Source organism: Sparus aurata, chromosome 20 (genome assembly GCF_900880675.1).
Source record: "Sparus aurata chromosome 20, fSpaAur1.1, whole genome shotgun sequence".
Taxonomy (NCBI): domain Eukaryota; kingdom Metazoa; phylum Chordata; class Actinopteri; order Spariformes; family Sparidae; genus Sparus; species Sparus aurata.
The window spans coordinates 9,900,179-9,916,683 of record NC_044206.1 but is presented as its reverse complement, the minus strand read 5'-3'; the positions used below and the strand labels follow the sequence as shown (position 1 = coordinate 9,916,683).

Genomic DNA, 16,505 nt, shown 5'->3' with positions numbered 1-16,505 from the left:
CTAAAGCAGGTATTACAAAACATACAAACAATGCACCATGACCCTAAAAAAAAAAAAAAAAAAGGGAAGGAGGGAGAGAGAAAGAGAAAACATGTAGAAATTTTACACAAAATAAATCTCGATTCACAATGTTAACAACCACAACGTTTTTCTTCACTAACAATGCTAACATTTGCTATCTAACACTAAACACCAAATGCAGCTCAGGCTAATTGGAGTGTCATTAGTTTTGGGGGTAATTTAGTCATAAACCAAAGTCAAAAGTCAGATGTTGACCTGAGAGTGGCACGAGAATGAAAAAGACACCAAAGTCTTATGGTTCGAGGTTCAATTACAGCCATGGTTGTCAAAAAGAGGTAGAGTAGATGAAGAAGCTGATAGAGGATGATAGCAGAGGATGAATTGAGGAGTCTCGAAGCTTGAGAAAAGAAGCTGCTCTGTAGTTTGGTGGTACAGCAGTGGATACTTCTGTATCTTTTCCCAGATGGCAGCGGGGCGAACAGACTGAATGAACATCATTTGGATATTTATAGCAAATTTCATGGCAACACCTCCTGTAGTTCCCAATAATTACATTTTACTAAATACCTACATTCTCAACCTCACGGTGACACTAAAGGAAAGTTTGAGGATCGCAAAAGTAATCAAATTAATCCTTTAGGCACCGTTACTGTCCGTACTAATCTTCATGGCAACCAATAAAATGATTGTTGAGATATTTCAGGATGGATCAAAGCTGTGGACTGAACTGTGGTGGCAGCATCCCTCGGGCCACGCCGACAGGTCGACTGAAATGTCTGTGACCATTATCATTTAATAACAGCGCACAAGCCCTTTGTACCTGTTTGTCTAATAGCCCATTTTATGTGAAACAGCTGCCACTAGTTCAGCCCCTTTGCCTGACATTACTGTTTTGCCATGGCAGAGATAATAGGTGATGCTTTGTAGAGAGGAGGTTCAGAACACATCCCACACCCTGTGCCAACATCCACTATCTTTACATTAGAGCATTTCCCTGCCAAAGAATACAAACCATTCAGTTGTGAAGACTTTCCCTTTTGGAGTAAAGCCTCACAAATTGCCGTCATGATAAGACAATAAAACTCTCAACTGAAATCACATTTTTCGGAGACAATTAAAAAAAAATCTCAGGGATAGATTAGGTCTTTGAATTTGAAAAAAAAAAAAAACATGATTTCAAATTTGAAAATACATTTATTGCGGGTTTACAAACCTTTGGCAGTAGACAACTTGATTGGCTAATAAAAAGCAGATTGACATACTGGTCTAATCTTAATAAGGTTTTTATGTTACTGGCGCAGAGGGACTTCAGAGAGGCAGTGCTTGACTTTTTTTTTTCTTTTTGTGATGCATAATGTGTGCGAGTCTCAGTGGGGTGCTGGCCTTTCTCGGTCAGAGGCATGCAGAGCCCACACTGCGAAACAGCAGTGTTTTCCGTTTCCACTCACGTACGCCGCTGGATGTGTGCACCGTTGAGCTGACTGCCGCCGGATTGATTCACCTGTCGCCTGAGCAAGTTTGATCCCTGGGGGCGGTCTAGCGGCGACTCGGCGGGTGAGACGCCGCTCTCCCTCCTCACCCACAAGCCTCTCTCCTGCTCCCTCGCTCGTTTCTCTTCCCGTTCAAAGAGCGATAAACCAGATTTATAGTTACGGCGGCAAAGCAAACTCGCTGAGTGTGTTAACTTTATCTTCAAGGACGTGGAGCAACAAGGGCTGAAGAGTAATGACTCGACCGTGAACGTGAATTTGACAGAAAAGAAGGTCACATTTCGCAGCGATAAGAGAGACTGTAGCTTGGGTGACAGTGACTGACAGAGGGAGGAAATGTGAGGCGTTAAAGCTGACTGCTCAAAGGCTGGAGAAACACACACACACACACACACACACAGGTGTACAGAAGATATGGGAAGATGCTTACACCAACACATACTGCAAAGTGAGGCTGACTTGCTTGTGTGTGTGCATGTGTGCTTGTTGATTCAGCCGCGTATAAGTAGATAGATAAATGTTAATTTTCTGTAAAGTGTGACTCTGAATGTGAATACATTCAACCTAAAGTATGTAGTCATTTTTATTCTTACTTTTAGTTTTCCCCTTAAAAAAAACAGCTTTTTTTTTCTTTTTGCTCTTTTTGGCTGATTGAAAAATATTATAGCTATTGAAGTTAAATAAATCAAATGCTCTGACAAAAAAGAAAACAAAATCCCGTATATTGAGTTGAGTTGTTTTTGAATGCACCAGTAACCCCAGTTTGTTTTTAAATCTTAAAAATGTGTTTTGCAGAATTGCACATTTACGCCTGTTTGTTCTCGTGGTTATGACTCACTTATTAAGATAATTTCCCCCAAAATACATCAGTCATTTTAAGCCTCCGGTGCGATAGTTTACCATTTCCCACCTGGCAACACTTTCACCCACCAGTAGATAGACCCTACTGGATACTGTATATGGCATGTGAAATCATAAAAAAAAAAAACCCTACCGCAATTTCACATAAACAAATCCATATCTTTCTATCCAAAGACATTTTGCCTCAGGAAAAACTCGTTTAAATGCTGTGTATGCAAACTCAGATCCACAACTTCGTATCAGAATGCTTTATAGCTTAGGAATTGCACTACCTTTAGTTAGGATTTCACCACAGAAAGGGCAGTCGACACACTCTTCTTGAAATCTTCTCTTTATTATACGTCAAAAACATGTCATGTTGAAAAATGACTACCATGTTGTAATGGTCTCACATCTTTCTCCCAAGTAGTCTTCCTCTCACTATCAGAGTGAACACCTTCGCACCACACAGAAACAAGATGCTTTCTTGGCTTTATAAGAAAGGAAGAGGCGAGGTGGAGGAGACATTCTGGGCTATCCTTTTGATTTAACTCCTCCGGTGGCACGACAGGCCTCAATATGCAGGCGTTCACAGAAGCCCTGACACCTGCTTGGTCAGTTGCAGTGGATGAGAATAGGCTGACTAACAAAGTTAAAATATATGGGGGGGTCTGTTATACGACCTTTTCAGATTGTGGGAGTCAAAATGGATGGGATGTTTTCTATCCAAACTTCTGCCCGTGTGTGTGTGTGTGTGTGTGTGTACTCACATGTGCATGTCTTAGTTTGCAGCTGATCCACAAACTGCACTTAAAGTCTTATTTTATGAGTCACTCCATATAACAGGTTTTATTCTTTCTGTAGCACAGTAGCAAAACGGTGGAGCTGAGGACATTGTTTCCTCATAACTGACAGCCCTGAAAGAGGCAAACTGAGGACACAAATGTGTTTAGTTTTTTAAAAACATTTGGCCCAAGATTTCAGCTGTGCTCTTTCGCAGCTCTTTCATGTCCACTTAAACTGGCGACAGACAACTTGTTTTTATGATTATGAAGTAAATATTGATTGCACAATGTAATGGGTTTAGGATAATGACACCATTTAGGTTCAGAGTGGTTCCCTATCAACCTCGCTTTCACAATGAAATGTTGTCTGCGAATATATCCGAAGCAAAATGGAGGCTGACTGCTGAGCCAGTTAGGCTTGCAGCCCGGCGCCATTTCTATCTTCTTTCAATATTTACTGATTTTTGAAATTACTGAATAAACTCATGTCTTGTCCTGTGTTGTTAGTAGTTGCTACTAAAACATGTCTTTGCCAACAGTAATACCATTCAGAACTTTTAGTGAGAGAAAAGTCGTCTGTTTGCACTTTGACATTTTACTAACTCTGTCTATCTCTCTCCCTCTTCTGTCAGCTGCCAAGTACAATGGTGAGATCTACAAGCGCCGGCTGATGGTGGAGCTGCCAACGAAAGGCGGGCTTCCTCTCCAGCCCATGGGCAACTCCAGACCATCCATGGGCAACATGTCGTCGATGACCCCTCCGATGACCAACCCCATGGCTTCCAACCCAATGACCTCCAATCCCATCAACCCCGCCATCACCCAGATGACCTCCATGACCCCAATGACGTCTATGATACCAATGACTTCTATGACACCCATGACCTCTTTGACACCCATGACCTCTATGACACCCATGACCTCCATGACACCCATGACTTCCCTCACCCAAATGTCCTCCATGACCCCCATGACCTCCCTGGGTCCACTGGCTCCAGAGCCAGTGGCCACCTATGTCACTGAGATGCCCAGAGTCTCCTCTGTTTCAACCCTCCCGACAGAGCGGCACTTGGCCAGCGGCGGAGGAGGAGTTGGACTCAAGCCAAATGGCCACAAACCCAAAGGCAGCTATGGTCACGTTGCCCACACCTCTCACACCTTACACTCCTCTCACACCTCTCACACCTTACACACCACTCACAGCTCTCACAGCTCTCACCCTCATGCTCATAGCCACAGTAGCAAGCCGCCAGGACTCGGGGCTACCTCCCTGGCACACATGGCAGGGACAATGCCAGGTGGCACCTCCCTGGGCATCTCTAGGGCTGCGCAGGCCGTCATTGGCCCAAGCTCAGCTACAATGGGCCGCCCATTGGCATACAGTTCCAACACAATCGCGGCTGGGCATGCAATGGGGCTTGGGCTGAAGGGCTGGGATGGGACTGAGACCGTGGGCCGGAGGAAGTCTTACGGGCACAAGCGGCCTCAGTGTACCGTTCTGGAGCCCAACCAGCTCCACAGCTCCAGAGGCCAAAGCCACAGCCAACACTTCCTCCCCACACAGCCCTACTTTGTGACCAACAGCAAGACAGAGGTGACTGTGTGAGAGAGGAAGAAAAGGGGGAAAAGGATGCATGTGGAGTGGTGGCACAAGTAATGTCATGAGTTGAGACACCAACTCCTGGGGTGGTCGAAGGTGCAGATCTATGTGTGTGTTCTTGTGGCTCGTTGGTATACTGGTGAATGTGCTGGGACAGTGACACTGTGTCTGAGTGGTCCTCGTTTCACAAACAGAGTTCACCAATCAAATCACTGAATAGACCCTTGTTGTCAAGAGGATGGCGTCCAAGTTGGTGGCATCTGTAACCATAACTTCAAACAGCCTACAGAGCAGGGATGTACACTTGAGTGTTGTCTCACAGCTACTGTTCGGTAATGATAACAATATCTGAGTATTACACACAGATGACAAAGTGAGAGACTGCTGATGACAAAATGGATTGGCTTTATAAACCAAACCTGAGAAGCAATACAAGGGATCAAGTGTAAAGCACCGAAGCATCTTGGCAAGGAAATACAGTAAGTTTACCAACAGACCTTGCAACAAGAGTTCTGCTCATCTGGTTTGGAAGGAATGACATTCCCTCATGATTCACCCCCAAATCTCCTGAGGGCTTTGAAACAGACACACACGATGAGGGTGCTGGGCTTTGGACTGTAGACATACAGGGCTTTGTACTGTGGCAATTCAGAAGCGCCTTCATGAGCTCTGCAGCTGAAGGTCGCCCTTTTCCGCAAGGCTCCAGGACAGAGAATGGAGGCTGTCACACTGGCATTGTTCTCGTCTGATCTCGTCTGTGTGGTGACAGCTGGCCCAGAGGAGGGATAAGGAGGCAGCATCTGGATGATGCTGCAGCTAGCAGAGGCTCCTCCGAGCATGATTCTCACGCACACACACACACACACCAACATGCAAATCAGCACATTCATGCACATGCAGACACATGCTTCTACACACACAGACGCAAACACAAACATAAGCTGTAGAAATACACCAGGGTTTGACCATTATGAGATTTTAAAGAGAGATACCAAGCATTTTAGAATGAATTTACAGATGGGTGATATTTTGTTCATTTTTACATATTTGTTATCTTTAGTCCGCTTAGTCAGAATGACCCACCGTAACCATTAAATAACAGGGTACAGTTTTTAAATAAATATTTAGTTTTAAATTACAAAAAAGGTTGCGCAATAAAAGGAATAGTTTGATGTTTTTTGCTTGCTTGCGAAGACTTAAATGATAAGATTAATACATTTTTATCGTCTGCATGTTAAAGGTTAACTCCAACAATTTTGCACATTAATGTGTGTTTACAGGTCTTGAGAAGTACTACTGCATATGTGAAAAAAGTAGTTCAAAGCCATTTGTGGCTCCAGAGGTAGCTGCATGTAATCAGATAAATTGCCTCCAGTGATGTCACTCAGTTGCTAGGTTGCATTGTGGGTAATGTAGGTGCAGGATAGTCAGTTTATAATCAAATGATCAGAATTGATTCAGCAGAACCAGAGATATCACTTTTTATATTCCACGCAATCTTCTTTTTTCAAAACCTGGCACCTACATTACCCATAATGCAACTTGGGTGGCAATTTATCAGCTACAAAAGGTCTGATACTTCTTTTTGACCATGCAGTGGTACTCCCCAAAACCAATAAACACACTTTAGTATGTATTTATTGGTGGAGTTATCCTTTGAATATGCAGTTACCACCAGCAGTCAGTTAGCTTAGCTTAGCACAAATACTGGAAACAGGGGGAAACAAATAGCAAATTCCTGCCTAAAAGCACCTCAAAAGCTCACTAATTAATAAATTATATCTAGTTTGTGGCTGTCACGACATGTCATGCCAGAATATTTCTTATTCGGAGTAACTTCCTGGAGGCTTGCCAAGCTATATTTTTTAAAGAATAAATAAAGGATGCTAAAGTAGAGCTGTTTTAATGTAGCAATCATCACACTGGATGCAGAATAAATGACTGAATTAACAGAAAAATATGTTTTATGTATGTATGAACGCAGATAGTACACATAAAATACAAGTCAAAAGTACAACGATATGACAACGTATTTCATTAGGTGCTTTGGCTGCCCAACATTTTCTATTTCTGCACAGATTTTGCATAGGATGTTCTACTCCTCCAGTTTTAGATAAAAGCAAGAAACCACTGAGAAAAGTGGGTCTAACCGGAATAAAAATACCACATTTCCTTGCTCGTAAAAGAAGACACAAGAAACTAGGCTTGATTAGATCACTCACTGTACTCCGGATCTCGCTGGGAAAAAAAAAAAAAAAGACCCATCACAACCAGAAGAAGTAGAAAGAAAAAAAACTATCTGGGTTACATGACTCAAACATAAAAATAAATCCTTAAATCTGACAAATAGGCCAAATCTTCTAAGGGCTTCTCCAAGCCAATTTGCTTGAATTGTAATGATGTGAGACTTATTAGCGGCTGCAGCAACATTTTTATCATTTTAACCGTGTTATCTAAAAGTGCTGCTTCCACCTCCAAGCCACCGCTTCACACTTTCCATCGAGATGCAATTTTTGAGTGATCGGATTTTTGATCGGAGAATGCTTATCCATGTTAAAATGTGAACGCACCCGAGACACAACGAGGACGGTGCGATTGGATTGCCTAAAACCATCTCTGGAGGTGTCTTGGATATTCGTGTGCAGGTCTAACCGAAGCACAAGCAAAAAGCAGGCAGTATCACACTAACAAAGACAGATTGTGAGGGCAGAGAACAAGCAAAAACAAAAACATGTAAATACAAGAAAGAGGAAGAGGTGCACATTGAAATCTGATGAGACAAAAAAGACATTGGATTTCATTTTTGTTAGAAGCTCGGGTACACTGTGTATCCAGACTGCATGTAGATCTGAGGTGCAGAGGGAGGGTGTGGGGGGGGGGGGGGGGGGAGTGCAAATACTACAGCTTCTAAATCAAAAGCCACATGAAACAACTAAGCCAGTTGAGCGGCGAGATAAGGGGGTCCACGTTCTGGCCCCATGCTGTGGAACCCCCCGCCGCCTCGACGGGTCACATGACTAGGAACGTGGGACTAAATTGAAGGCTCGGAAAAGGATTTAAGAAGTCATCGGAGCGTTAAAAATGTGCCACCGCGACGACACCCACACCTAAACACAAGCACGCACGCACACAGACACATGCACGGGGGGGAAAATAAAAACATTACAGGGTGGACTCTGCTTTTTCCCTCTGCTCCCACAGTGCCGAGCAGCAGGCGACTTCGCAGCAGGGAGACAAAGAGTCTGTTACTGTTACTGCGCCTGTTGTACATGAAAGACTGTGAAACTCCAGACCTTGGCCCTTTGTAGCGATAACTGATATTATGCTTTTTATATATAAAGATATACATAGGCCTTTCTCTCTTAACCTTTCTTTTCATCTTTTCCTTCTTCTTTCGCTCCCGCACTCCACGTCCTTCAGAGCGGAGAGAAAAAAATTACCTGCGACAAACAAAAAAATGTGATGAATCCTTCCTGTGATGGTGGAGTGCAGTCGTGACGAGACAGTGAATAATGATGATTCGGGGCCCACCTTGAAAGGCATGATTGGTTCCCCCCCCCCCCTTGTGCATTGTTCTAGCAGGAAATGTAAGTGATTGATTCTGTGTGCCAAAAAATGTAATTCAGTTTGCAATTTTGTACCACTGTGTGTCCTCTTGAACACCGCGCACATCTCTCGCTTTATAACTTTTTTGTTCGTGTGTGTGTGAATCCAACTTTTGCCGTGTGAGCGTCGTCTCTGAGGGAGTCAAGACTCAAACAAACAAAACCAAACAAAGTGAATCATATATAAATGGAGTTCGCAATCCCATAAAGCTGTCCGCGTCCTTTGGGAATCCTTTGCAAATTTCGATGTTTTTCTTCTCCCCCCCCTTCCTCCTCGTATTTATTTCCTCCTTTTCTCGACAGCTGGTGGTTTTTGTTTGTGACAGAGTTGAGAAGCAGGTCAATGTTTGCTCAGGATGTGCAATATCAGACCCAATTGACTTAATCCAGCAAGGCGGAGAAGTGGAAATATGAACCTTCCATGCCGCCCCCCCCTCCCGTACCGCTGCATCCTTAAAGCTCATTCAGCTCTGGAAAAGGCAGCCACTGGAACAATTGTAAGCAGGCAAGCTAGTGGAAACAGTTGGTAAACAAAAAAACCCCTTCTCTTCGCTCACCGTAACAGCCAAAATAAACCTGATAGAAAGCGGGGAATTGGCTGCGCGGGCTGCGTCACGGTCGACAGGGTCATGACCACAGATGAGCGGGTTCAGGAGGCAGTCATGTCTGACATTTTTCATCAGACGAGTCAGTCGGACAAAAAATGCCACAGCAGAGACAAAGAGACGCAGGTAGTCTGCAGGCTCAAAAGCAGCCAGCTCAGTAACAGAGCCAGCAGGGGCTCTGGAACACTGCGCGTTCATCTCTTATTGAACATATAATCTGCCAGATTCTCGCCTTGACAACACAATTTGGCGATAAAATGTCATGTTTGTACTTGTAAAGACATTTGGTACATTGAGTGGCTCGTAAACAACTATCAGAACGACCGATTCCAAAGAAAAACAGGTCACTGTGCATCACCACTCGTTACTACCGGAGATTTAACATGCTCTCATAAATTGAAGGACAATTTTATAGATCACAGATGGTTGCTTTCCCTCCAGAGCAATCAGCTTTACCTCTTCGGATTCTCTCTTGACAGAGCTTGAAGTCGTCTAGCTTCTGTTTTTCTCCTCTCGTTGCCGATGCCTGCTCCCCACTTCTTCCACTATTATTTTGGAGCAACACACCCTCAGTTCCAAGAGGAAAACAGCATTTATTTATTTTATTGTTTTATTTTGCAGGGACAGAGCACAATTAAAAGTAACTGCACCAGAGTTAGCTAGGGGCTAATTAGTATCTGTTGTCCCTGGGAAGCTGGACAAAAAAATAAATAACAGAAAATACAACAGAAGCCCATGAATATAAAAGTATAAAGTGCTATGATTGCTGTGAACTGATATGATGCAGTGGTAATTTCAGCTGTTGAAAATTAGCAAGCCCTTAAAGTTAAGCTATTAGCTATGACCCCCTCTGTTGGACTACAAACTGCTCCACCGCAGATGCATGGATTGCAAATAAGTCCCTTTAGCAAACTAGCTAGCAAGCGTGCTAACAAGCTTTTCCCACCTCAGATTACTTTATTATAATGATGTAAAATGCCATGTAAGAGTGAATTGCCTAGTACAGACAATGCAAAAAGAAGCCTGGAGAGCTACAGTAGACCATAATCACACAGTGGAGCGTCACAATCAGGGTGGGGAAGCTCAAATGTCGTGCAGCGGTGTGCCAGGTCAGAAATCATAAATGGAGGGAATCTGTCAAATTGTTAGCATTTCCCTGCTTCTTGATTGAACAGCAGCTAAAAAGACAATGCATAGAAAAAAATCTGGGGCAACAGAACGTCATGTTTCAAGATAAAAAATACATATTTGACAACCATTCGCTTCCGTTAGACAAAAGCTAATACTCGCAACCACTTATCGGCTAACGTTACTGTTGGATAGTGTTTTATCATGTGAAACAAAAGGCATAAATTAGTTTAACATCACATTGGACCCATTTTTAAGCCTGGAAGTATAAAAGGCGCTGCATGTAATCAAACGGTAACGTTATCTAGCAAGTGGTTAAATATTAACGTTTGATAATGGTTTATCAAATATGTTGTTTGACTTTGAAATATGGCTCCAATGTACTTCTGGATATTCTCTTACAGTTGCTGATTAAACAGGAAGCAGTGAAATTATTATTTGTCAGATTCCCGACATTTGTACAACTACCGACTTTTTAATCTGACCAGCCCTTCAGTCAATCAGACCAACTGACTAACCCAGCTGGCTATTCTGTAGTAACTGACCTCTTGCAGTATAGCATCAGTGATCACCTCCACCTCTCTGTGTCATACTGCCTCCTGTGACACTGCCAAATGAGTCCCACATACAGAGAGGGATCGCCGCTCAGTGCGAAGTCATTGCTCCAAACCGCTCAGGTCCTGATTGCCCCTGTAGGTGCGCTGCCTTCCACAGCCCAGAGGTTTTTCATTATTATTCTTTTTTTCCCCCCTTTCCGTCTGAATGGAAGTCAAATGAAGAGTGGAGGTGCAATTGGCCTAATTACAGGAATCCGACCCAAGTCAGAGGGTGCAGCGGTTTGCTGGCACACTGATCAGCAACGGAGGCAGGAGCAAGAGTCAGGCCAGTCGAGCATGCAGCCTCCAGTTTTGTGATGTTAATTCAACTGAATACGCTCTGGCCTCGTGACCTGTAGTTACTATCTAATATATTACCTTTTTTTTGACTGAATTTATGCCCATCTTTTCAGTATAAATTACCACATGGGGCCTCATTAGAAACAAGTGAGACCTATTACCTATTATTATATTGATTTTACTGCAGTCAAGTCACACAAATCAGCAAGCTAGAGCTATGTGCTCCATATGATTTGCCCCCAAATTGGCATCTGCCACAGTTGTGTCCTCGTCACTACCTCACCCCTCCTGTTGTCCTGCAAACAGTAACATGTGTCCCATGTACTGCCAACAGTGAAGATCTTTACCGAAACTTCTCTGGTTATTGACCCCCCAGGTTCCACCCCACTTATTATGCACAGGAGCCCCAACCAACCGCTCACTAGTACGATGATCCCCGACTGGCTTCCCACCAGCAAAACACTGCCAACTGTGCCCTACCTGGGGTTTAACTGTGGGTCACACCCTCAGAGCTCTTCAACCCCTGCACCATCTGAGCCATTATGCTACATGACCCATGCCCATGTCTGCACATCCCGCGGCACGTGTGCATGGTGCAATATCTTGCTTTCCATTACGACACCATGTAAAATAGCTAGATCAGCTGCGTGGCTCACACGGCCATGTGTCATGCGAGGCTGCAGTTGCGCGAGTCTCACCTAATTCTTCCGCATGTTACGGACAGAATCGACCCGTTAACAATCTGTGGATGATCTGCGTGGCTCGAGCAGCATCACTTAAGCAGCCTTGCATCAGCAGCTTTGCTCACACGAGGCTGCCGCTTGGCATCATCAAGAGACCTGAAAACCCTCTGTGGACGTCATATCGACATGATACCAGTTTCAATCTCTCTCTTTCACTCTCTCTCAATGAGGGTAAAGGAAAATTACATCCTCATCTTTATTAATCATTGTCAAAGGCAAAGTCCATTTAGAAGGATACAGTAGTTAGTTCAGCAATGCAGCCATTACGTGCCGCTCAGCCAGGCAATGTGGCCCACGTGTCACCCTCTCACAGCGATGTAACCACCACTTTTTTATGCTCTAGCTGTAGTGTTTTGTGTCTTGCCCATAGAGGTAAATATGTGTTAATGCCAAGTTTGCCGGTGGGCCTCGCGTGGTGGCGGAGTCTTGTACTGTGTCGTAACAAGGGCACGAATGAAAGCAAACGGTGAGAGTGGCAGATGAGCAAGAGAGATTTTGAAAAATTTAATGAAATGTCTCCAAACAAGACTGGAGGGCAAACACCTAACAAACTCGCCCACCTAGCCACTCACAAAACACACATTGACAAGTGCTAGAAAACGAGAAAGAAAAAAAAAAAAAACACACACACAGAGGAACACAAAAGCTTACACTGCCACGAGCCCACACAAGCTTCACTGAGAGACCGAGAGAGGCAGGTGACAGAGGGGGAGAGGCAGTTATGGGAGGTGTGAATGGGATATGAAAAAATGGGCATTGTGATCCAACTTCTCTCGCTGAGAGAGAAAAACAGTGCGAGAGAGAGAGAGAGGCGTATTAATCCAAAAAAAAAAAAAAAAGAAAGAAAACACAACCCCATTAGGCGCGTCGTGCCGAAATCAAGCTCTCTTGTTCGGCAGAGCAGCGAGCCGCCAAGAGAAAAACACACAGTGGAGTATCTACGAGGAATATTCAATAAGAGACGGGGAAAAAAGGAACTGTACTGGGACCAGTGGCCAGGGGGGCTTTACGAGTTCTCACTGTGGTCTTTAATCACCGAAAAACTCAGACAAATGTGAGGGAAGGCTTCTGTGCTGGGACTCAGTTCCAAAGACGGAAAAAGGGACCTAATGTCAACATCTTGATCGCGAGGACGCTTTGAATTATTGATACCGTCAAATGTTGGCGGCGAGCGGCACGTGAGCGCTAAACGGCTCCGTTAGGCAAAAAAAACTGTGAATCAGAGATGACTGTTGGCTCACACACACACACACACACACACACACACACACACAAACTCCTCTGTCCAGTGATTTCATGTTGTCACAGACATGTAGACGCACAGACTTGTATCAATGGTTTTTCAAATCAGTCATCGACAAATTGACCGTCACTAACACACAAGGAACACTTGAGCTCCTGTTGGGTCGAGGGTTTTTTTACACTCTGTATTTAAGCTAAAGATGTGAAGCATGGATTGTTCATGTCAATGCAGCAGTCTGTATATATTCATTTCTCGGCGGGGAGGTAGTGAAGAAAGTCTCTTTCTTTTTTGTTTTTTTCCCCTCCTGGATTACCACAGATAAAATGCAGTATCCTCTTTGGAATACAAGAGCAGAAAGTGAGTCATGATCGACACAGGGGATATGTACAGTACATCGGGGGATGACACTAAAGGGCTCAAAACACAAGCTACGTTTGTTTTTGTTTTTTTTACCAGATTTCTTTTCCGCCACTCTTTGCTTTTTCTTATCCTTTACCGTTTGCCGGATTGGATAGCGCTGTAAAAACATTACAGCCTACGACGTGCAGCATCTGTATGATCAAAAGAAACTAATCTATATATCACTGTATTATCAAAAGGGGTTCTTCTCGTCAGCTATGTTTACGACTTTGTATAGCATCGGTCTTAATGCGCAAATGTCTTTTCTCACCGATCCGGAGCTGTCTACTTATGCACACAGAGGCAGGAGGGAGACGCAGTGTTTGTCGTCCAGTAACGCTCAACTTCTGTTTTCAAAAAGGGGGTGGGGGGTCTGCTCCTGTGGTGTGCTTTGTACGTATGATTTTTTCTATCATGAGCCTATGTGAAATATATTTGCTGTTAGAAATTAACGGAAGGATATCAATCACGGTGGATGTGAAAAATACTGTTAGACCTCTGAGCCGAGGGATTTCTTTTCCATTACCTTTGAAGAATCAATAAGCTATTTGCGATATGTCTACTATCCATTAGCGATCGTATCCTTTTATAGAGTAACTCGTTGATTAACTCATTTTGGTGTTAATCATGCATAACGTACGGAAATTATATCAGAATCAATTTTTCTATTTTTGATGTCCAGACCAGTCGTGGTATTTATGCATATGTGTATATGGATACATATGGCCCCCGACACTGCATTTATGCGTGACTAGTAAAGCATATTTTCTATGGTAGAGCCCATCTCCCGCTATTGTTTGCACAGTAGCTTATAATATGCACCGTGATGCCCCATCGTCCTTTTACTGTTTACTGACTTTATAATTTGTGGAGATTAGTTATGAAAAAGCTGTATTTTGGTACTATTCAAATATTGTTAGAAAAAAGAGATATAGCAGACGTTTTGTCCAGGAAATATATTACCATAGTGTTGCTATGAATCTGTCCGTTTACCTTTATTTCTTTTGGGGGGGAGGGATGACTGGGATATTTTTTGTTTCTTCCTTTGTTGTTGATTTGCCATCTGACAGTATATCACCATTGTTCTATATACAACTTTCTTACGTGGCAATAAAAGATGACTTCTGTAAAAACTCCTCTCTTTTGACTTGCTTTCGTGTCGCCTGTTATTCTCTTTTGTGCCTCTGTCCCTTTTGAGATACGGCACTCAGATCTTCTTTATTCCTCCTCCTTCTTCCTCTTCATATCTCCCCTCCCAGCGTCCTCCTCCCCCGTTTCCCCCTCGGCTCCACGCTTCCCCGGCAAACATTTGATGTTAAGTAGATGTTGATGGAATAGATTGGGCTAACTTTGGAAACACATTTATATACAGCAGCAAAGTCAAATTCGGAAGTGGGGCTCACACACCGCCGCTTCCTGCTTTGTCTTCTGAGGGTTGACGATTCAAACAAATTCCAAACCTGTTCATCCTTCTCCTGTACATTAAATGCTGCTTCATTACAGCCGCATCTGGTTTTTTCTTCCCAGTAGGCATTTGATTGATAGCAGTGTGCACAAGGTGACGAGGAAGGACATTAGTTAAAATCTTTTTTTTTTTTTTTTTAACTGTGAATAAAACTTCAAAACATTAACTTGTTAGTGAGCATTTCTGCCTGAATCAGGTAGATAGATTTTAGTCAGCAATGGTGGTCGTTCAACAATGAAGCCAACAACAACTCCCATGATCCCACTCTCCTTGTATCTTTTCTTCTGTTTTGATTGAACGTACTGTGCATTTAAAATAACCACGAAATTAAAAGCCTTTTTATTACAACTCATTGTCTACAATTCTTCATAAACAGCCATTCAACATATTTACATTCAGTAACTCTATGCTGAAGGGTGGGAAAGTAGTAACAGAGCAACGCCTTGTAACATGATAGATATCAAAATGAAGCTACTGCTAATGCTAACTCAACCTCTACTGCTGCTGCCACTTCATGTCAAAAACTTTGGCAAAACATGGGGTGGTTTTCGTTGTGAAACAGCTAAGGGAAATGCAATGTTTTTGGTTTTTTTTATGAATTGAGTTTTTTCTGTATTGAAAAAAATGCTAATTGTTGGCTAGCACTGTAAAACAAATAAAACCAGAGTGTTTTCTGCCCCTGGAATTGTGGGACCTGTAGTGTTAAACCGCACTTCCTGTTACCACCTGTCATGACAAATGTTTTTTGAGGATTTGGGATTACAGTTGAAGTCAAAATAACTTTGTTTGTCTCCTAGGAACAAGTCACATAACAACAGATATTGACTCAACTTTATTGTAGCGCTCAATTGAGACTTCCTTTATACTGTTTGGCACGTAGTTCTATCAACATCACCTCTGGGGGCTTTACAGAATATTTCTGGCATCATGCCTTTCATTACCATAACTTTAAAGATAAAAGCTTGAAGCGTACATGAGATGTGCCTCAGTCTACAAAGTCTCTATTTTGAATCAACATGTACTCACAATCAAAATGTTTCCTGTTTCCTCTCCACTCCTCTCCTCTCCTCTCGTACCTCTTTCCCCCCGCATGCATGCAGAGCTGAAGCCAGAGAGTTGGTGTCCCTGGGCTTCAAACAGAAGATCCCTGCCAGAAAAAATCAAACCCATTGAGTTGGTTTTAAATATTGTTTTTTTTAATTTTTTTTTTTATTCTTTTTACCTTCGAATGAACCGTGCATGCAAGGTAAAAGTGAAAAAAAAAAACGACAACAACCCAGAAACAAACAAGAAACCACCTTTTAACTACACACAAATGTTGCCTTCACACCCGTCCTCGTACGCACCACACAGACACACGCGTTTTTTTTCTTTTTTCACGATGCGAGTTTACACTAATTGCTCAGGCTGCCAGCGCTATTGGCAGCGAGGAAACAGTCCGGGGAATTTAACTAAAAACAAAGCAAACCTGCTTTTTCCTCCCACTCCCCTGCCAATCCCTCTTTACCGTCCTGAATCCTACTCAGCAGAGCGGAGCGGCACAACGAGAGCTCTCTGTGTGTTTTTAAGCCATCTGGCACCGATCTCCACTTCAGCAGTCAGCAGGGCGTCATCATCATCATCATCATCATCATCATCACAGTCACCATCACTTTCTGGTAGTTTTGTTGTTGTTGCTGTTGTCG

The 16,505-nt window shown here is 43.2% G+C and overlaps 1 protein-coding gene across 2 annotated transcripts in view; it reads left to right on the top strand.

The window, feature by feature from the left end:
• shisa9a (shisa family member 9a) overlaps positions 1-14,488 on the top strand; it is a 61,754-nt gene extending 47,266 nt beyond the window's left edge. For both annotated transcript variants that reach the window (XM_030399995.1, XM_030399994.1), the window contains exon 4: positions 3,769-14,488. In XM_030399995.1, the coding sequence (XP_030255855.1) occupies positions 3,769-4,742 (974 nt within the window). In that variant the 3' untranslated portion in view covers positions 4,743-14,488. The remainder of the gene's footprint in view (positions 1-3,768) is intronic.
• The last annotated feature ends 2,017 nt before the right edge of the window (positions 14,489-16,505 follow it).